The sequence below is a fragment of the Diabrotica virgifera genome, chromosome 6 (assembly GCF_917563875.1).
Source record: "Diabrotica virgifera virgifera chromosome 6, PGI_DIABVI_V3a".
NCBI classification, from domain to species: Eukaryota; Metazoa; Arthropoda; class Insecta; order Coleoptera; family Chrysomelidae; genus Diabrotica; species Diabrotica virgifera.
The window spans coordinates 199,268,063-199,290,938 of NC_065448.1; the positions used below are offsets into that span (position 1 = coordinate 199,268,063).

Consider the following 22,876-nt stretch of genomic DNA (forward strand, 5'->3'; position numbering starts at 1 on the left):
TTTAACCAGATTTCTGGAATTTTGAATAATCCAATTTGTAGATAACTAAAGTAGAACAAATACATTTAACAAATGTGAGTTATTTTGTCAAAACAGTTTAACAAGACAAATAAATATATATGTGAAATTTAATTATAAATCAATAATCTGAAGAATGTCCGGGAAAATTCTGTTTAGATGAAGTAAATGTCAAATTTATTGAGCATTGACTGTGACATTGAGCCTTGCATTGTTAGAAAAATTGTTTAAATATGGTTAATAATATTTTGGTCTGATTAGTTTACAGCATATTTTTATCTGTACTTTCCAAATATATTTTATACAACAAAATACTCATGTGTTGATTTGGGTTTTTATCTGGGAGTGTTTTTAGAGCAGGAACAGGTTAATGTAAATTAACAGGTAGGTTTTAATTTATTATTTATTGGTATTTTTCACTGTCAATAACATTTTTACTATCCTTTTAAAGAGCAATGGATCGGAGTTCACATTATGATGGGCTGGAAAGCAAATCTCATTGGATTGCTGGTGATATAACTCGAAATGTATTAGAAATGAATAATGAAAACTTGGTTTTCCAACAAAATGATCTCTTTCCATCAGCTTTTCCTATTATGGCTGATATAAGAAGGCAAGGAAAACTATGTGATGTTGTATTGAAGGTCAGATATTTCTTTTATATAATTCATGCATTTTTTAAAGGTTTAATTGATTTTAGGTGGAAGGACAGTTTTTCAGTGCTCATAAGATAGTATTGGCATCAACCATTCCATATTTTCAAGCAATGTTTATGAATGATATGATTGAATCTCGTAATAAAGAAATTGAAATTAAATGCATTGATGCTTTGTAAGTAACTACATTTTTATAATATTGTTATTAATAGCTTTAATATGGCATAATCAAAACATCATCATTACCATCTTGGTGCTACAACCCTTAAAGACTCAAACCTTCTCACTCAAGCTTTCCGTGCCATTCTTTTCTGTCCCTTGCATGTATTTTCTAGTTGGCAACACTGATCTTATCAGCATCTTGTGTTACTCCGTTTTTTACCTCAGCTTTGGTCTACCCCATCTTCTCATTTCCACCAGTTACACTGTTATAATGTTGAACTTTTTTATCATGTTCCATTCCGGGGACATGTCCTGCCCACTGCTGATAGTTTTGCTTGATTATAGTGGGAGTATATTTTCCACTAAACTTATGCTTGTAGATATTTTGCACTTGCAAATTATACCTACGCTTCCATATTCCATTTTCACAGACCACTCCGAATATCTTGTGTAGTACCTTTCTTGTAAAAATTGATAGGGAGGATTCATTTGTTGTGGTTTTGGTCCATCCCTGTGATCCATATATTATGAAAATGGGGACTATCAGTGTTCTTTACAGTGTTATGCTAGTTTTTTAGACATATTTTTGTTAGCTAAGTACTTTGATAGACCATAATAACACCTGTTTGCAATTATGATTCACCTTTTTGTTTCCCCTGATATGTTATTATTGGGATGAACCTATGTCCCTAGATATATCAAATCTTTAATAACTGCTTCGAAGTTTTGGTCATTGACACTTAGATGTGCGTCAACATTTAAAGGTCTTGTGTTTGTCTTAGTGGCCATGAATTTGGTTTTCTTTTGATTTATATGTAATCCCATTTGTTCTGCTGCCAGCTCAGTTAGGATTTCTGTACTGAAGACCTAAGTGAAGGAAGGAGGTATGTGACATTCTCCAAAAGTCCCAACTTCTCAGTGAATGAAGGTGATATGTGACTTCTCCACCATATGAAACCCACACTGCACCTCTAAAAAGCTTAATAACATTGTTAATAAACTTTTCAGAGGCACAGTGCAAGTCCCATATGACAGAGAAGTCACATATCACCTTCATTCAATAGGAAACCCAAAGTTTTAGAAAATGTGACATACATCCTTCTTTCACTTAGGTCTTTTCCCGCCTGGTTCTTGTTATAATGTCCATGTCGTCAGCATATGCTAGAATTTGGACTGATCTATGAAATTAAGTTTCCCTGCTATCTAAATTAGCATCTCATACAACTTTTTCTAAGACTATGTTAAAAAGCTGACATGCCAGTGCGTCTCCCTACCTTAACACCCTATGTATTTCAAATAGGGTTGACATAATCAAAACAGCAAAAAATAATTTGCACAATTGTGTGTGTGTGTTTTGTGTTTTATTGGCACTGGTTTTCACAACTGGCCAGTCAATTTCATAATTATTTTTTTAAGACTATGACTTATCACTAACTCAGGGGAGTAATGTGTAGTGTATTGAGTAAATGTCTAGTTACTTTAGTAAAGTTGACTTCATTGCCTTTACAGATGCTAATTGCATCCAAATGTCTGAGGTCCCTCCGTAAGTAATAAACTGTATGTCATATAAATGTGTGAACATCTTTATGATTTAGAAAACCTTTTACTAAAATTCTTAGAGGTCTTCTTGAACAATAGAGATATATACTAGTAATGTAATGAATATTCGTATTCGCATTCACATTCACAAAATTTGTGCGAATGTTTTGCAAAATTTTAGTCACATGCGAGTGAATGCGAGAGGAAAAGTGCTTGGATAAAATGAGAATATGCCCTGTACTGTATCGAATAACATTTATGAAGCTTTACTTTTCTTTGATTACAAAGAAACTAATCAGCACAGATATAATGCTTGACATTATGTAATTCCATATATAGTCTGTTCGCTAAACTCAGACACAATTGTTTTTGGCCAATTTTGCCAAAATTGGCAAAATTACTAACTATTTAGTAATTATTAACTATTCAGTAATTATTAACTATTTATTAATTATTTTTTTACCAATTTTACTAAATTGGCAAAATTACTTACTAAAATCCCTAGCCAGTTGTGTCTGAGTTTAGCGAACCGACTATATTAAATATTTTTTTTCAGGGCCCTTGAAGCATTGGTTAATTTTGCCTACACAGGAAAAGTGACTCTAGATAAAAATAATGTACAGAGTGTTATGATAGGAGCATCTTATTTACAATTAAATAAAGTCAGAGATGCCTGTGCCAACTACTTATTGCAAAGGTAAGAACATATAGGCTTTGGCATCAGCTAAATCTTTACTTAATGTTAGTAATCTTTGCATTCAAGAATAATTATTGATCCGTGGCTGTTTTACATTGCAGGCCGCATTTTTCATTGTACCAAAAATAACAAATATGAAACTGCCCTTCAGAAATTTAGACAGGATGGAGTAATATTTATGTTTTTAGAAAACAAATAATTATGTATAAAAAGGTTTTGAAATTGTTTTCTTTTGCCATATCTAAGTTAAATATTATGTTTGTGTGGGTTAAGCCATTCTAATAAAAATTACATTTTATAATTGTTATTTCACGTGGCTTAATCCCATATAAACATAATATTTAAAGAATTATGTATATCTCCTTATTGCATAAAAAATTCCAAGAGATAAGATATTCCATAAGAAGTACCATTTATATACATTAAAAATTCTATCCATAACTTTCTAGATATTTTAGCAGCTTGCTGTGAGCTTGATTAATCTCTGGAAAAATTTTGATAAAAACGACACAAAAATTATAAATTTAACACTTGTGCTGCTTAAAAAAAGGAAAACGTTCAATGCTGAGATCAAATGGTGTTTATTATATCAGTATTAAAATGATTTAAAATTTTAACACTTTCTCATTTTGTTTTTAGTATATGACTATAATCTAATCTTCTGTAATAACTCATTTTCCATTTGCATAAACGAATTCTCCTCGACTTTAATTTAAAAAACCCATAAGTAATTAGATGTAAGAAAAATTTGATTTATTTGTTGTTATACAGGGTGTCCAGAAACTCTACCGACAAACGAAGACAGGAGATTCCTCAGATAATTTTAAAACAATTTAACCAAATTCACCTACTCCGAAAATGCTTTCTAAGGGTGTGCTCACTACGGAGGAGTTCTCTAGTGCTCACTAATGGATTGTATCCTCGCTCCGACCCTTGCTCCCTGGTATTTATATTCGTGAATTCTCGCATTTAAAATAATGTATTTATTTTACATAGCGATCGAAACTATATTATCGATCGCTATGTAAAATAAATACATTATTTTAAATGCGAGAATTCACGAATATAACGAATATAAATACCAGGGAACAAGGGTCGGAGCTAGGATACAATCCATTGCTCTCCGTAGTGAGCACAACTTAAGGGAGCTAGAGCTCTTTGAAGATGGCGTCTTGTAATTAGTTTTTCTTAAATACCTCCAGAACGCTTCTAGTTAGAAAAACAAAAATTGGTACACATATGTATCTTCCAGAGATAAATCGATTCCATCCATTGTACATTTCTGGTACAAGTCATAGGCGTCCGTTTTGGGTAGGGCAACAGTTATTTTATCGCATAACTTTTTTGTCTTTAACTTTTAAGCATTTTTGATACTGGATTATTAAATTGTGAGGTATTCTATTCTAGTACTAAAATATACTCTTGCTTTAACTCGGTAGGACACACCGTTTTCTAGAAAAATCGATTTGAAAATTTTTTGTTTCCTGAATTTGACAAAAAATTGAAAAAGATTTAAAAAAACGGTGTATTTTACCATCTTAAAGCAAGAGTAACTTTGAGTACTAGAATACCTCATAATATAATAATCTAGTGTCAAAAATTCTTAAAAATTAAAGACAAAAAAAATATGCGATAAAATAACCGTTGACCTACCCAAAACGGACGCATATGACCAGTACTAGAAATTCGCAATTAATGAAATCGATTCATCTCTGGAATATAAATAAACGTACCAGTTTTCGTTTTTCTAACTAGTTTTTTTTGAAATTTTTTTTATATTCAACAAACGAAAAATTTTCAAATCGATTTTTCTAGAAAACGGTGTATCCTATCGACTTAAAGTAAGAGTACCTTTTAGTACTATAATACCTTACAATTTAATAATCCAGACTCAAAAATGCTTAAAAATTAAAAACAAAAAACTTATGCGATAATATAACTGTTGCCCTACCCAAAACGGACGCCTGTGACCGGTACTAGAAATTTGCAGTAGATGGAATCCATTTATTTCTGGAAGGTAAATATGTGTACCAATTTTCGTTTTTCTAAATAGAAGCGTTTTGGGGATATTTAAGAAAAACTAATTACCAGACGCCATCTTCAAATAGCTCTAGTTGCTTTAGGAAGCATTTTCGGACTAGATGAATTGGGTTAAATTGTCTTAAAATTATCTGAGGGATCTCCTGTCTTCGTTTGTCGGTAGAGTTTCTGGACACCCTGTATAGATTTACGAACTGTAGGAAAATAACATGATTAGAAATACACATATTAGACAATGGGAAAACGGCGGGTTCGAAGGGAAAAATATTCCCATGAAATTTTTTTGCATAATCACATTCGTGAGACATCCCAGAATAAGGTTCAAGAAGTCGCCCACGTGAAAAGTGTCCCAATTTTTTTTAACAATTTTTTTTAATCAAATTGCAAGAATCTATATTTTTAGCCCGAACAATTTTTTCTTTAATTTTTTGGACCATTCTGGACAAAAAAGGTCTTATAATTTTTCTCTAAAGTTGATCGTTTTCGACTTATAAGCAATTTAAAATTGAAAAAAACGAAAAATGGCGATTTTCAAGGCTTAATAACTCGGTTAACAGTTATTATTATGAAAGTCAATATATAAGATCAATATATAAGTCAATATATATCCTGAAGAAATTTTTGTCATTATTTTATCACTAAGCTGTTATTTTTAAGTAATAATAATAAGCGCAATACACGTCTGCGGGGCTGTAAATGCTGAGTGCGAGAGAGAAGCCATTCCAGCAGTCCAATTGTGCATCTTACTCGCACTCACATTTACAGCAGCGTCAATACGATATAACCACTTATTGTTATTAATTAAAAATAACAGCTTAGTAGTAAATTAATGACACAGATTTCTGCAGGATCATGTAACGGCGACTTTAAGCTTTGATTTAGTCACTTTCTGACTTTCAAAATAATAATTTTTGACCCAGTTATTAAGTCTTAAAAATGGCCATTTTCGCGTTTTTCAAATTTTAACTTGCTTATAACTCGAAAAAGATCAACTTTAGAGAAAAAATATAAGAGACCTTTTTTGTCCAGAATGGTCCAAAAAATCTAAAAAAAATTAGTCCGCGCCAAAAATACTGATTTTTGCAATTTGATTAAAAAAAAATTGTTGAAAAAAAATTGGCCCACTTTTCTCGTGGGCGACTTCTTGAACCTTATTCTGGGATGTCTCACGAATGTGGTTATGCAAAAATATCTCATGGGAATATTTTTCCCAACGAACCCGCCGTTTCCGCCTTGTCTATATATTAAAAAATCAAATTAAATCCATCCTCTAAATTCGATCCTTTGAATCCTATGCAACGGAACAGTCGTGGCACAACTAGGAACAAGCTCGCGGCGATCGATGTGTTTTCACGTCGGAGTCAAAAACTCGCATTAGGTTTCTGGAATAGGTATTTGTTTGGAATAGGTTCAGTTCCAACCTATTACCGAAAAATGCTATTTTGTACCATCCCTAGATGAAAGTCAACTACTGTAAATGGCATTGAAGAGAAATAGTTTAAGGATAAAAATAACAGTGTTCACAGATTTCAAATTAAACGGTTTTTAAGAGAGTTGAATTTTTTTTCGAATCGTAAGAAAACTAATAAGTATTTTTGAAAAATTTAAACGCAGAATGAAAGATTACATTATTACCGAGGGCTGAAAGTCCCTTAGAATAAACAAAAAGTTTCTTTTGAATGAGATATTTGGAATTAAAAATCACACTAAATTTTCTCTTTTTTTTTCGCCCCTGTAACTTATTAAAATAAACATTATCGAAGTTTTCAGGGACTTTCAGCCCTCGGTAATCATGTAATATTTCATTCTACGTTTACATTTTTCAAAAATACTTAATAGTTTTTGGTGTGAGTTTTTACTGAATCTCACCCCACCGTTGCGAAAAGGGTTTAATTATTACCTTTTGCCTAATTGGACATAGGTGAATATTTTTGGACCTCACGCGTATGCCCGAAAGCAGAGAAATGTCCTTCGATAATAATAAACTAGTGAACTTTTAGGGCAGCTGGTTCTAAGATTTATTTGGTTTGATAGTTACTAATAAACACGATATGAAGGGTTGTGCAAACGAGAAATAAAAGTGTTAAGCGAACAAAACATTTATTAACAACAACGAGTTTAACAAATGCACGGAATTAACGATTAATTGTCTTAGTAGCGAAAGAGAGAGTCTTTATTATACACATTAGGTACCGTCTTAAAATTTAGCGTGCGAGGTAATTATTGCGAGCGGGAGAACAACAGAGCAACACACGAACTAGTCGCCTTGGACCCTGAGAATGGACTGCCCAAATTCTATTCAAAATCACTGCATTAATATCTTAATTTACACTTTTCTGCCTGAAAAAGGGCGACACACATGTTTTTCTTAGTTCGCAAGGCTAGATGAATCTTCTAATAGCAACCACATGTGCGTTATCTTTTGTGCCTACATAACACAAACTTTTGAGAGAACTAAAATATATTTTCAACCCACATACAGATTGTCCCAAAAATTTACAAGAGAGATTTACATAAAGCGAATTAATTTAACTGTTGTTTTCACAACAGCTTTCTCAGGATTCGAAAAAAAAATGAATGGATTTAAAAAGCATTGGACCGAAATTTTGCGTCTACGCCCTTAAAGAGAAATTACAGGATTAGATTTCTAGACGCATTGATTATCAAGAGAACAAGAAATATAAGTGTAGATAATTTATTTAATGTCTTCCGGTTTTCCAAAATAATCCTTTCCAGGTTTGAACTGCATCTTTTTTGACATATTTGTGTATCCGAAAAAAATTTCTACGCAGCACTGTTTTAAAGTTATAAACAATATTTTGGCTTATAAACAAATACAGTGAGGACGTTTGAGTTGGAATAAATTCATTTTCTTGAGAATGGGCGACTCTGGAAATAGATTCCGAAACAGATCGATTTTTATTTTTAAATTATAATTTTTTGGCATAAATATCATACTAGTGACGTCATCCATCTGGGTGTGATGACGTAACCTAAATATTGAAATTAATTTAATTCAACATTTTTTTAAAATTCAAACCCTGTATAAATAATTATGTTAATGTTTATATTATTTTATTTATTTAGCGTATGGCTTAAGTATATCACAGAATATATTTAGATTTATGCATTATACAATGCATCACAAACAGATGTCCAATTTTTTTATATATTCGATTGACCCTTCGGTTGCCATTACAAAGTCTATAGGGTCGCCTGTGTATGCTCTGCGTGGGCAGTCCTGAACAATGTGACTGATCGTCTGTCTTGCAGCGCCGCAGTCACAAGAAGGCGAGGGGAGTTTACCCCATCTGTGGAGGGAGTCGGCGCATCTTCCACAGTTTGTTCGAATTCGATTAAGGGCTGCCCAAATCTTACAGGGACGTTCAAATTCGCCAGGTTTCCCTATGATGTCCGGTAGACTATGGTAATGCGGATCTGTCCTACTTTCCCAATCTTCTCTCCATCGGGTATTTAAGTCAAAGTTGGATTGCTGCAGCGCTTGAGCAGATTGTAGAGGGGGTAACCTGGATCGGAGACGGTTTCCAAGAATATCGGGGATGTCGTTGTGGACTAGAAGCTGGCGACTGTCCATTATTTTGTTATATTCTTTAACCAATGCATGTTCGCGGCGTAGGTTGGGTGGTGCTATATTACTAAGGGTAGGTAGCCACATTGTAGGGGTGGGCTTAATTGTGCCTGTTATCATACGCATAGTACGGTTTAGTTGGGTGTCGACCAGGTGGGTATGCCTGCTATTTAGCCACACTGGAGCACAGTATTCTGCCACCGGATATATCAGGCCAAGAGCAGAGGATCTTAATGTTGATGCTGTGGACCCCCATGTAGTGCCGCAGAGTTTCTGTATTATATTGTTGCGTGTTTTCAATTTTGCTGCTGTTTTCGTCAGGTGTTCTCTGAATGTGAGCGTTCTGTCTAGAGTAACCCCAAGGTATTTCGGGTATTTATTGTGTTTTAACAGCTTGTTATTAAAATACACTCGCAATTCTCTGTTTGCCAACTTGTTATTTAGATGAAAAGCTGATACTTCAGTTTTTGTAGTACTTGGCTGTAGTCTCCATTTCTTAAGGTATTCGCTGAGGATGGATAAGTCATTCGTGAGAGTGATTTCTGTAGTTTATAAAGATTGGTGGCTTGTTGCAAGGGTCCAGTCGTCAGCATATCCAAACTTCCGAGATTCGGTTTCAGGCATGTCAGCAATATAGAGGCTGAAAAGTAAAGGGGCAAGGACAGAACCCTGTGGAAGACCATTGTTAAGTTTCATCTGTCTACTCGTCTACTCTGTTTATATTAGTGAATACAAAATTGAATAGCCTTTCGATTGAGCTACCACACAGCACCTATTCTCTTTTAAAAAAATTATCGATTACGTCATCATGCATAGATGGATTACGTCACTAGTATGATATATATATATATATATATATATATATATATATATATATATATATATATATATATATATATACACCAAAAAATTATAATTTAAAAATAAAAATCGACCTGTTTCGAGATTTATCTCCACAGACGCCTATTCTCGAGAAAATGAATTTATGCCAACTCAAACGTCCTCACTTATTTGTTTATAAGCCAAAAAATTGTTTATAACTTTAAAACAGTACTGAGGCTGCTTAAATAATCCGATTTTAATTATGTAAAGTGTATTAGATAGGTAGAGAACCTCTTTATATGTAAAAAAATTAGCAAACTTCTAAAAGGTCTACTTTTTCTTCAGAAAGTTTTTAAAAAATTTGAACTTTTTTAAAAAAATTTAGATTGCAAAATTATTCTGCAAAAATCTATCAGGTCGATTTTAGTGAAATTTGGTGAACGATTTAAGTATGTTGTAAGAATGTTTTAAGGGAAGTACGAAAGTTCTACCAAGTGGTTGAAAAACATTGAATAAAAACAGGCTTATTTTGCCCCCTTATTTTGTATTTATTAAGGGTAATAATTTAAGACATTTTTAACCAGTCGTTTATTATACAAAATTCAATTCTCTTTATTTTATTTCTGTACGACTTTGTTCCAAAATGAATCGTTTTAAAGTTATGAGCAAAGAAATTAGAAAAAATCGATGTTTTTCGAAATTTTTAAATATTTTAATTTTTTTTACTAATGTTCCGGGCATATTTGAGAAGGAGCATAAGTCAATTATTATTGCTGAAGTTGTCACCTAACTTAATCGGCAGAAATCCGAATGCCACCTCGCACTTCCAAAAATAGACGTTTTTTCACACTGCCCTGGTCTATTAGTATATTTTGGACATTAAAAAAGGGATATTGTATACGATTAATGATTTATCGACGTATAATTATATTATATAAACTATAAACGACTATCGGTACAATCATGTTTATAAATGTTTTTTTATTTTGTTGTAGAATTCACCCACAGAACGCATTAGGATTTAGACATTTTGCAGATTCATTAGGCTGTTCCACACTGGCAGATTCTGCAGAAAAATATATCGAATCATATTTCCATGAAGTTTCCCAACATGAGGAGTATTTAAATCTTTCTGTGACAGAAATAAAAGATATGTTAACTAAAAATGATCTCAGAGTTGAAAGGTAATTTATTTTGATATATCGTCGCCTTAGTACTATAACTTGATAACTCCAAAATTGACGTTTTTGAGATAACTAGTTCACAAGATGTATTTCATTTGCCTCCATATTCTGTAAAAACTTGATAGCTCACTTCAAACGGGTTAAGTATTTACTTATGATTGACGAAAGTTGATAAAACTCAAATGCCACTAATATTCAGTGCTAAAACTTGACAAGATAAGTTATCAAGCTATTATTTAATCGAAATAATCGTGAATACGACATACACTAAATGCTATAACTAGATAACTCGAGTTATCTAGTTTTAGCACGTGTTTCTCTGAAACCATTGAACTTACCACATAATTGCTATCTGTTTATTCGGTTCATTTTAATGCAAGAATTCGAGAATTGTTAGCAGATCTGGCAACCCCCATGGCAGAGGGCTAATTTTCAACAAAATAATGTTTAAAATATTAGTTATGTTAAAAAGTTCACTTATATGCGACTTAGCACAACATGCGGCATTACCAAATGTTAACATTATGGTAGTGCTAAAAGTTGATAACTTTAATTTTTCATGTTTTTTTCCATATTGGAAAACAAATTTACACCATATTCCTAAATAGATCAGTTGCCAAAAAGTTAAGGAACAGTATTTTAGGGCCGCAGAGTGAATTCCGTATTTACCAACATCATTGTAGCAGCACAAATATCTTTAAAATCTTTAAACTCGTTTATCTCAAAACTACTAATTTCGAGTTATCAAGTTATAGTATTAAAGCGACGATATGGTCTTTAGTTAAGCGCTTCATCTTTAACTTTAAATACAATGAAAGTATTATCGAGATATCGTCGACATTTTTTATTCGTTTGAAAGGTCTCTCGATGCCATTATATACGCAATACAATATATCATCGTTCAAATGTCCTCCGCAGCTTCGCTGGGTAGTTCGAATGCAAATTGTCCAATTTTCCATGACTTTGGCGCATCAATCAGGGTAAATTGGTTTTGAGAAAATAAGCTATAAACCGCGGTGGTTTATTCTTATTCGCATAGATCTGAGACTTAAGGAAACCCCACAAAAATGAGTCTAACAGACTCAAATCGTACGAACTTGGAGGCCAGTTCACATCACCTCCACGTGAGATGATCAGATCTTCCATGTGACATGAGCTGTCGTCAGTGTTTTATCTTCCAATTCAGGCCAAAAGAAGTTGGTACTCGTCAAGCTAAAGGCGACGCGTGACTTTTTCTAAAGTGTTACCAAAACCAGATGTAAATCTTATTTAAAAAAAATATTTTGAACCTCCCAAATATAAGTTTTTTTTCAATCCTGTGGGATAAAATTAAACAAATCACTATTCCCAAATTATATGTTTGTAATTATATATATTATGTAATAGGTATAACAATAAATAATAAACAAACTAAACATATTATTCTAATTAACATGAAAAAATGAACAAGTAGGAAAAAGAACATATTTTGAAAACTATTGTTTATATTTTAAGTCTTCCGTTTTCAATAAACTCATTTTTTTCTTCAAAATTATATATAAAAAAATATACAAGGAAAATGACTTTTAAAGTAGTTGATCGATTACGCAATACGCAGCAACACTCTTCCATGTTTAAATGAACGCACACTGTAATCTGTAATAGGTACTAAACCAACGTTACCAAACCAAAAAATGGTAAAAATACTGATATAAACAGCGTGCCAACGCGCCGTCTCTAGAGCCGTCGCTCCTTCAAAATTTTCAGAAACTAGCTAGTCCTGAGCGATAGCGAGGATCCTCCTGCGTTACCACAACCAAAAGTGGTAACAACGTATAATAACGTGCAACGGATTCACATAATCTCGCCAATATTTTTGTGCGCCTAGTTGGCTATTTACTGAATTAGATTAGGTACTATTAACAAATATTTATATTAACAATAGACCCCTTAGGTCGAGTGGAATGGTGGTTGCGCTTACTCATATTGAACATAACATAACCTCCTCACATTCAATCTTTTACTATGCGGAAAAAGCGTAGCTTTTGCTTTGAGTTATACCATTTATTCGTTATATTGCTTACTATATTTTGTTAATATTATTATTTACGTTTTTATAACGATTTTAGCGAAGAACAAGTTTTCGAAGCTTGTATGAGATGGGTGAAACATGATGTGGAAATAAGAAAAGATTTCTTGCCAGAATTATTGTCATTAGTTAGATTGCCATTATTATCACCTCTGTACATTACCGATAGAGTTAGAAATGAAGAACAAATAAGGTATTCCATACAATGCCGGTAAGTATATACTTTTTTTCAGAGCTTTCTTTATGTTGTTTGTACTGTTGTATTTTGAGCATTTCAAGAATTATTGCTTGCAATTGGAGACAAATCTGACAATTGCCCGAATTTTTTATCACAGTTTCTCCTTTTTTGTTGGTTCTTACGTTCTTCATAAATCTCCAGACTTCTATAGATTTCCATCCTCCGATGTACAGGGTTATTCAGTATATTTTGACCCCCTGTAAACTGCTTTATTTACAGAATTAGAAAAAAATGTAAAATGCAAAAGTTATTTAATTTTTAAATTATGATTTTTTGACATATACATATATCATAATAGTGACGTCATCCATCTGGGCGTGATGACGTAATCGACTATTTTTTAAATGAGAATAGGGGTCGTGTGCGAGCTCATTTGAAAGGTGGTATTCAATTCTCTATTCAGTAATATAAACATTAAGATAATTAATTATACAGGGTGTCCAAAATTTTTTTTAATTAAATTAATTGACACAAAAAGAAGAATGTATGTAATTTATTTAATTCAAAATATCTTCTATTGCTGTTAGAAAACAGAAATGAAAGTTTATTGACAAATAAACATTGCGTTTTGGTTAAATTCAATGTTCAAACTGCCAAGAGACAGATGGGTGGCAGTTTGACCATTGAATTTAAGTGAAAAGTAATGTTAATTTGTTCAATAAACATTTATTTATGTTTTCTGACAGCAGTAGAATGTATTTTGAATTAAATAAATTACAGTTGAGTCCCTGAATCTTTACCCGTGAGTCATCATTTAAAGCATACGAAATAAGTCGATGGTAAGTCGGAAATTGAAATTTACTAAACGCAACAGCAAGTGACAGTAAGTGACTTGCTGTTGCGTTTAGTAAATTCCAATTTCCGACTTATCATCGACTTATTTCGTATGCTTTAAATGATGAAGCACGGGTAAAGATTCAGGGACTCAATTGTACATACATTCTTCTTTTTGTGTCAATTAATTTAATTAAAAAAATTTTTTTTGGACACCCTTTATAAGTAATCATGTTAATGTTTATATTACTGAATAGGGAATTGAATAACCTTTCAAATGAGCTAGCACACGACCCCTATTCTCATTTAACCTTCGGATGACCAAGCGGGGGAAATTTGGACCCCAGCGTATGTTTTTCTTTAATAAATTCAAAAGTATTTTCAATTTTTTACTCATTATTTTTTTATTTGACTTTAATATCATTCTAGAATTCTAGATATCCTCATATTTTGAAATAAAAAAAAATCCCTATATTTTACTAATAAAAAATATATTCTGAAGTTGATGTTTAGTAAAATACCGTCTATTATGTGTAATTCCAAGTAGTTTTACGCTAATAACGTCAACTTTGCAAAGTAACAAGACACTTACTCAACATACACACTACACATGACACTAAAACAGGTTTCGTTTCAATTAATGTTATTAATATTTCACTATCAATCTGAGATCTGTATCTGTATTTTCAATAAAGCATTTTAGACAAGGCGAAAACGGCGGGTTCGAAGGGAAAAATATTCCCATGAGATTTTTTTGCATAATCACATTCGTCAGACATCCCAGAATAAGGTTCAAGAAGTCGCCCACGTGAAAAGTGGGCCAATTTTTTTTAACAATTTTTTTTTAATCAAATTGCAAAAATCAGTATTTTTGGCCCGAACAATTTTTTCTTTAATTTTTTGGACCATTCTGGACGAAAAATATCTCATAATTTTTCTCTAAAGTTGATCGTTTTCGACTTATAAGCAATTTAAAATTGAAAAAAACGAAAAACGGCGATTTTCAAGGCTTAATAACTAAGTTAAAAGTTATTACTATGAAAGTCAATATATGACTAAATCAAAGTTTAAAGTCCCCCCTACAAGATCCTGAAGAAATTTTTGTCATTATTTTATTACTAAGCTGTTATTTTTAAGTAATAATAATAATCGCCATGCACGTGTGCGACGTATGTAAATGCTGAGTGCGAGAGAGAAGCCATTCCAGCAATCCAATTGTGCATCTTACTCGCACTCACATGTACAACCGCGTCAATACGATCTAATCGCTCATTGATATTAATTAAAAATAACAGCTTAGTAGTAAATTAATGACACAGATTTCTTCAGGATCATGTAGCGGAGACTTTAAACTTTGATTTAGTTACCTTCTGACTTTCATAATAATAATTTTTAACCGAGTTATTAAGTCTTAAAAATGGCCATTTTCGCGTTTTTCAAATTTTAAATTGCTCATAACTCGAAAAAGATCAACTTTGGAGAAAAATTATAAGAGACCTTTTTTGTCCAGAATGATCCAAAAAACCTAAAAAAAAATTATTCTGGGCCAAAAATATTGATGTTTTGCAATTTGATTAAAAAAAATTGTTAAAAAAAAATTGGCCCACTTTTCACGTGGGCGACTTCTTGAACCTTATTCTGGGATGTCTCACGAATGTGATTATACAAAAATATCTCATGGGAATATTTTTCCGAACGAACCCGCCGTTTCCGCCTTGTCTATTTCCTTTAATCACAATTAAGCAAAAACATCGCAAACCTTGGACTACCAAAGGTGTCCGCATATCAGCCAAAAACATGCGTTCACTACTGTATATCAAGAAATTTACTACCAACGTCTCTGTTACTGAATATATCACCAAGTACAGGGCAATCTATTTAAAACTTATAAAATCGGTTAAAAAATTGTACTATCAAAATCGTCTCAGAAGCTCTAAAAGTGTTGCAAAAGAAACTTGGTCCATAATAAACGATCTTTGAAATAAAACTCACACAGCTCAAACATTTTCCCTTCCAGACCCAGAAAATCTAAATGAATACTTTGTTAATGTGAGTAAAAATATAACATCAACTATTGTGTCACAACAAGATCCCATTTCCTATCTCCCTAATTTAGGAAAGGTTTCGAATTCATTCTTTATAAGATCGGTTGATAAATCTGAACTGATCCAAACAATCAATAGTATCAAAAGCAAATCTTCCTGTAGTACCGATGGACTATCCATAAAAGTTTTCTCAAATCTCCCAGACAATGTGTTGGGAGTCCTCATCTCTCTAATTAATGATTCTTTTGAGAAAGGTAAATTTCCAGAGTGCCTAAAGACGGCCATCATTATTCCTCTTCATAAAGGTGGTGAAAAATCTATTGCCTGCAATTATAGACCTATTGCATTACTACCGGTACTCTCCAAAATTATTGAAAGACTCATAAAAGCCCGACTTATGTCCTTTCTCGTTGATAACAAGATTTTATCACAAAATCAGTTCGGCTTTTTAAATAATACATGTACCACCGATGCCATGTTTTCTGTACTACATGAGATTTATCAAGCATTAAACAATAATCTGCACACTGCCACTGTTTTTTGCGATTATGCCAAAGCTTTTGATTGTGTAAATCACGACATTTTGATAAAAAACTAGATTTCTATGGAATTCGACGTATTTCTTTGAACTGGTTTCAATCTTACTTGGATAATAGGAAACAACTGGTTAGAGCAAATGATACAGACTCTAGTCTCAAAAATGTTGTATGTGGGGTACCACAAGGTTCAGTATTGGGTCCTCTACTTTTCCTTATCTTTATTAACGACATCACTAGTTTAAAAATCGATGGAAAAGTTTTTCTTTTTGCTGACGATACCAGTATCACTTGGAGCAACTCAAATATCGCTACTCTTCATGCTACTATAACTTCTGATCTACTCACAATAAAATCCTGGTCCGATTCTAATTTACTCTCTTTTAACGTAGATAAAACAGTAGCATTACCATATAAAGAAACTCTTCAACCCTCACCTCTTCATAACAGCCAGATCAGTATCGTTGATTCTGTAAAGTTTCTTGGTATTTTTTTAGATAGCAACCTTAAATGGTCCCTTCATATCGATGTGTTAAGCAAGAAACTATCCTCAGCTTGCTTTGCAATAAGATCTGTTTCGAAGGAAATGGATTTAGCCTCTTCCAAAATAACATACTTTTCATTGTTCGAGTCCCATATTCGATATGGTCTGCCTTTTTGGGGTTCTGGTACAGCTGCCCAATCCGATGTTATTTTTAAATTACAAAAAAGAGCAATAAGATACCTGTTTGGCCTCAGAAGTACAACACATTGCAGAAGCTACTTCAAAGATCACAGAATTCTAACATTACCTTCTTTATATATTTTAGAAACTGTTTGCTTAATTCGTAAACATCTACATGTTTTTCCAGAAAGACCTAGACATGACTATTCCACCAGAAATTCTACTTTTGACATCTATTTACCGATCCCGTCCAGTGAGTTAGTAAAGAAATCTATATTGTATTCTGCAAAAAAACTATACAACCATCTCCCTCTACAACTTAAATCTGCAACATCTTTCCCCAAGTTCCGTAAAATGACTAAAGCCTATTTATCTGAAAGACCATATTATTCAATAGCAGAGTTTCTTAACCAATAACTAAGAAATTACAGTATTGTTATGTATAAGTAGAATCTTAATCTATATTTGAGTGTCATATGCAGCAGCATAACTTATTAAATTTCTTAAGGTAGATTACGCAATTTGCAATTTTTTTTTTAATTTTGCAGTAGATTGTTACTGATTTTTATTTGACTTTATTATGTTTTATTTATATTGACGATTTGTATAATTTTAGTAAATTGTATTTGTTATTGTTTTTATTTATGATTCTTGTAAGCTTCGTCTATAAAATTGTTAAATTTTTCATGACAATAAAGCATATTTCTATTCTATTCTAACAGCGCATACATTTTTATATACGTCTAAAATAACAGATAACGTAACATTTTCTTTTTTTTAATGTAAATTGTAATTTTAGGGATCTCGTAGATGAAGCTTTAACATTTCACTTAATACCAGAACGACGAGCGCTGATCCAGAGTTTTCGAACGGAACCAAGAGTGTGTGACATTAAAGGTCACATATATGTTGTCGGAGGCTTAAACAAACACGGGGACTCATTATCGACAGTCGAATATTATGATCCGAAGAAGGACAAATGGAATATGGCACCTCCTATGTCGATGATGAGGTCCAGATTAGGAGTGGCTGTGATAAAAAGTAAATTGTTCGCTTTCGGAGGTTACAATGGAAAGGACCGATTAGCAAGTGTTGAAGTTTATGATGCGATTAGGAAAGAATGGGCGACTGTGGCGTCGATGATCTGTAAAAGAAGGTATGACAATAGTAATAAGTATTTAAATTACATTATTAAGTTTTATTGTATTCGTCTACTATGAAAAAAGTTCCTTCAGTTGAATTTAGCTTAAGGCCATCGGTACATAATTAGCAAATATTTTACGGCTACCCCTACTTTTTCTGATATAGATATGTAAACATTACTACTTGACAATGTCATCATTAACTTTAAAGAGATGGCTTTTGAATGTTCTTGGATAACTGTTACAGTGGAATCTCGATAACTCAAATTAATCGGGACCGCGGCCGATCCGGGTTATCGAAAATCCGGGTTAGCCGGAGAATATGGTAAAAATTAATAAAATACGATATACTTACAGATAAATATATATAAATATGCACAGTACCTACACATATAAATTACTAAAAACACGCAAACACAAACGTAAGCAAACGGAAGCGAACAATACAAGACTGTACTACACACAATACAGTCACCACAATCGGAACGATGTTATTTAAGAACAGTGAAAACTAAAGACTATTGTTTAAAAAAGAATTTTTTTAATAGTCTTTTAGTCTTTTTTAAACAATGCTAAGACAGTTTGAAATAAATATGTAAAGGAATACTACAGACAGGTGCCTGTTGTTTCTGCCGGCGTGTGCCTTGAGTTATTTTTACTATCGTATAGTTCAAATTACACAAATACAAATTATCTCTCAAATATTATATTACATACATTTTTATTGTTGAAATGTTTATATGATAATTAACTATTTTGATGGGAAATAAGCCACAATTAAATTGAAAAATAATTTTATTAACTAAAAAATAAAAATGTATACCGTTTTTATTCAGTTTCAATGCGAAGGCAAAACAATCTTACTTTTCAATTAGAATACGGAGCGCAGTCCAGTCCTCTGAATCGCGATTTTCGGCTCTTATTGGAGCCTCATCGGAAAGAACGTAGGCACTGTTCTCCATACCCTAATTGATGGGAAAAACTCTCGACGCTAGTCAATTAGGGTATGGAGAACAGTGCCTACGTTCTTTCCGATGAGGCTCCAATAAGAGCCGAAAATCGCGATTCAGAGGTCTGGACTGCGCTCCGTATTCTAATTGAAAAGTAAGATTGTTTTGCCTTCGCATTGCAACTGAATAAAAATGGTATACATTTTTATTTTATAGTCGTATTACTCCGTAGAGTAACCAGGTGCATTTTCCGTTGGAACTTTACAGAGCTGCAGACGGGGGATGTGAATTGCATAGTGTAGAATTCCTTCCCTTTGTCTTCACTGCAGCATCCATTTGGTTTGCAAATTGTAGAAGCCTTGGAGGTGTCACCAGGGAAATGTACCAATAAGTTTTCAATTTAAAAATCTTTTAGTAATGTTTTTAATATTTTCAATATTAATAATTTTGCTATTAGGATTGAAAACTTACTTCATCTATCAATTTTATTAACGTTTCGACGCCCAAATCGGGTGTCGTTGAACAAATGTACTGAAAATCAAAATGTTTATCTGATGAAAATCGGTCCGGGTTAGCCGGACTTCCGGGTTATCGGGGGCCGACTTATCGGGGTTCCACCTTGTATAATGGCAAATTATTAATTCACTTAATAAATATGATAATTTTTTCACTAATTATGTATGTATTCAGTGATTGTAATAATTTATATACTGTACAACAAAAACTAATACTCAATCGAGAAATGATAAAAAGTGTTAAAGTGATTTTTTAATAATATATTGTTACTGTGGAACGCTTACAATTTTGAACATCTTTAACAACAAAATACTTGGATCACAGAATATATCCTGGTCAATTCTCTGCTGGGATCGTCCATAAATAACAAACAATTAACTTTTTATTAAGGGGATGGCTACGTAGTTTCTGCTCCAATGCTATTCAAATGGGATTAATTTTTTTTCGAATCCTGAGAAAACTAATAAGTATTTTTGAAAAATTTAAACGCAGAATGAAAGATTACGTTATTAGCGAGGGCCGAAAGCCCCTGAGAACTTCTATAATGTTTATTTTACTAAGTTACAGGGGTGAAAAACTAAGAGAAAATTTAGTGTGATTTTTAATTTCAAATATCTCATTTAAAATAAACTTTTTATTTATTCTAAGAGACTTTCGGCCTTCGGTAATAATTTAGTCGTTCATTCAGCGTTTAAATTTTTCAAAAATATTTATTGGTTTTTTCAGAATTCGAAAAAAAATGAACACAATGTCCGTGGTAATATTTTCCAAATCTATCTTTGTCATACAACGCACTCAGTCGAATAGAATTTATAGCACTCAGCTTATAATTTTAAATATTTGACATGGCATCGGGAATATTTTGAGTTGTTGATTAAATAATATTACACCAGGATATATTCAGTGATCCAAGTATTTTGTTGTTAAAGATGTTCAAAATTTTAAGCGTTTCATAGTAACAATATATTATTAAAAAATCACTTTATCACTTTTCCTCTTTTCTCGATTGATTATTAGTTTTTGTTGTAGGCACAGTAGATAAATTATTACAATCACTGAATACATAGTTAGTGAGAAATTTATCATATTAATTAACTGAATTAATAATTATGGCAATTAATTATACAAGTAACAGTTATCCAAGAACATTCAAAAGCCATCTTTAAAGTTAATGATGACATTGTTAAGTAAAGTATACATATCCATACCAGTGAGAATTTTACTACACGTAATTTGCCGTGTAAAGACATAAAAAGTAGGGATAGCCGTAAAATGTTTGCGAATTATGTACCGATGGCCTTAAGTTCACGTCTTAAATCAATTATTTATCAAATACACTATCAATATTATTTAATCAACAACTCGAAATATTCCCGATGCCATGTCAAATATTTAAAATTGCCACTGGCTTGTCATCATATTCTATTTGACTCAGTGCGTTGTATGACAAAGATAGCGAATGTTCGATTTGGAAAATGTCACCACGGACATGGTGTCCATTTTTTTCAAATCCTGAAAAAACTAATAAATATTTTTAAAAAATTTAAACGCAGAATGAAAGACTAAATTATTATCGAGGGCCAAAAGTCCCTTAGAATAAATAAAAAGTTTCTTTTGAACGAGATATTTGAAATTAAAAATCACACTACATTTCTCTTAGTTTTTCACCCCTGTAACTTATTAAAATAAACATGACAGAAGTTTTCAGGGACTTTCGGTTCTCGGTAAGAACGTAATCTTTCATTCTGCGTTTAAATTTTTCAAAAAATACTTATTAGTTTTCTCAGGATTTGAAAAAAATGAATCCCATTTAAATAGGATTAAAGCCGAAACTACGTACCATTCCCCTTAAGGTTATTCCTAGTGCTCAAATGTTATAGCTTAAAAGCTGGTTATGGCTCAGAATTAAATGATTAATATCGGGCTTTGTTGTAACAATAAGAGTTACCGAAATACAAGATAATACATAATAACATCTCCGTCGCAACTTGTGGCGTACGCTGACGACATAGCATTGATTATCAGAAACCTAAGTCCAAGAGGGGTTTGGCAATTAATCAAAATAAAACTTCTTCTTTCTCATAATTCTTAGTGCCCTTTAGGGCGTCGAATATCGGGTTCTGCCTCTTATCCATTTCTTCCATGCGCTTCTATTGATGGCCAGGTTCTTCATATATCTCATAACTCATGTGTCTTCTGTCCCCTATATCGTATATCTGGTCCATCCATGTCTTCCTCGGTCTTCCTTTTTTTCTTTTGTTTCCCATTTTGGCTGCATGTACTTTTTTGTTAGTCTTTTGCTCCATTCGTTGTATGTGGCCAAACCAGGTCAATTGTTTGTTTTCGATCTTCCTCATTATCGGTTCTTGTTCCAGCTCTCTCCTTATATCTTCATTTCTAAATCTGTCAAACTTCGTAACTCCAGCTATTCTTCTCATGTACATATTTCATCACGGTCGCGTTTATCATTGATTCATGTTTCTTTTGCACAATCCATGTTTCCCTACGTTCTCTAATTACAATTTTTGCCGCACTGCCTCGTCCTCTTTTGTTTGACATTACGAATAGAAATCCAATCACAATTGGTTTAAAACAGTAGGGTAATAACGAAATAAAAAACATAAAGTTAAGACCTGTTTTGGCCTTAAAAATAAATTGGACCAAAGATACTGGTTATACTTTTGAGGTTATCAGACTTATTAGATTTATATCAGATCTGAATTTCATAATAAAAACTTCACAGTACATATTAAACACTGTAATCATAAAACTACATTAAGTACTAAACTAGTTTTGTTAAAAAAGTACTTGCTTTTCGTGTAAAAGATGTATAACAGAAAGCACAAAGAAAACAAAACCAGTAATGTTGGTTCTAGTGAACTAATGAAATACTTGATGCGCGTCTCTGTTTCCTCAAAGTAGTTTGAGAATGTTCTATTTGATTCCTACGAATGAAAGAAGGACTATAGTGCCAAAGTATAGTTCTGCAATCGAACTAAGGGAGTCATTAATATTCAGCTCAGTGGGTGGTATTCTTCGAGGTGTGAAATTCTATCAACAAGGGATCTACCTGTTTTATGGAATGATCCCTTGTTTATTTAAGTACACGCTTCCAGCAATAGTACCCCGCTGAGCTGAAGATTAATGACTCTCTTACGGCCGGTTTGTAGTATGGCCGGTTAATAGTAGTTTATTCTATGATTAAAGTTATTTCACCAATAAACTGACATTTCTCC

General features: G+C 32.6%; 1 protein-coding gene across 2 annotated transcripts in view; it reads left to right on the forward strand.

The window, feature by feature from the left end:
- LOC126887129 (kelch-like protein 18) overlaps nt 1–22,876 on the forward strand; it is a 38,597-nt gene continuing 15,721 nt past the window's right edge. For both annotated transcript variants that reach the window (XR_007698968.1, XM_050654484.1), the window contains exons 1-7: nt 1–402; nt 470–662; nt 719–849; nt 2,932–3,072; nt 10,519–10,707; nt 12,816–12,986; nt 17,832–18,188. Coding sequence is in view for 1 of the 2 variants with exons in the window: in XM_050654484.1 (XP_050510441.1) it covers nt 474–662; nt 719–849; nt 2,932–3,072; nt 10,519–10,707; nt 12,816–12,986; nt 17,832–18,188 (1,178 nt within the window). In the remaining variant the exon portion in view is untranslated. The remainder of the gene's footprint in view (nt 403–469; nt 663–718; nt 850–2,931; nt 3,073–10,518; nt 10,708–12,815; nt 12,987–17,831; nt 18,189–22,876) is intronic.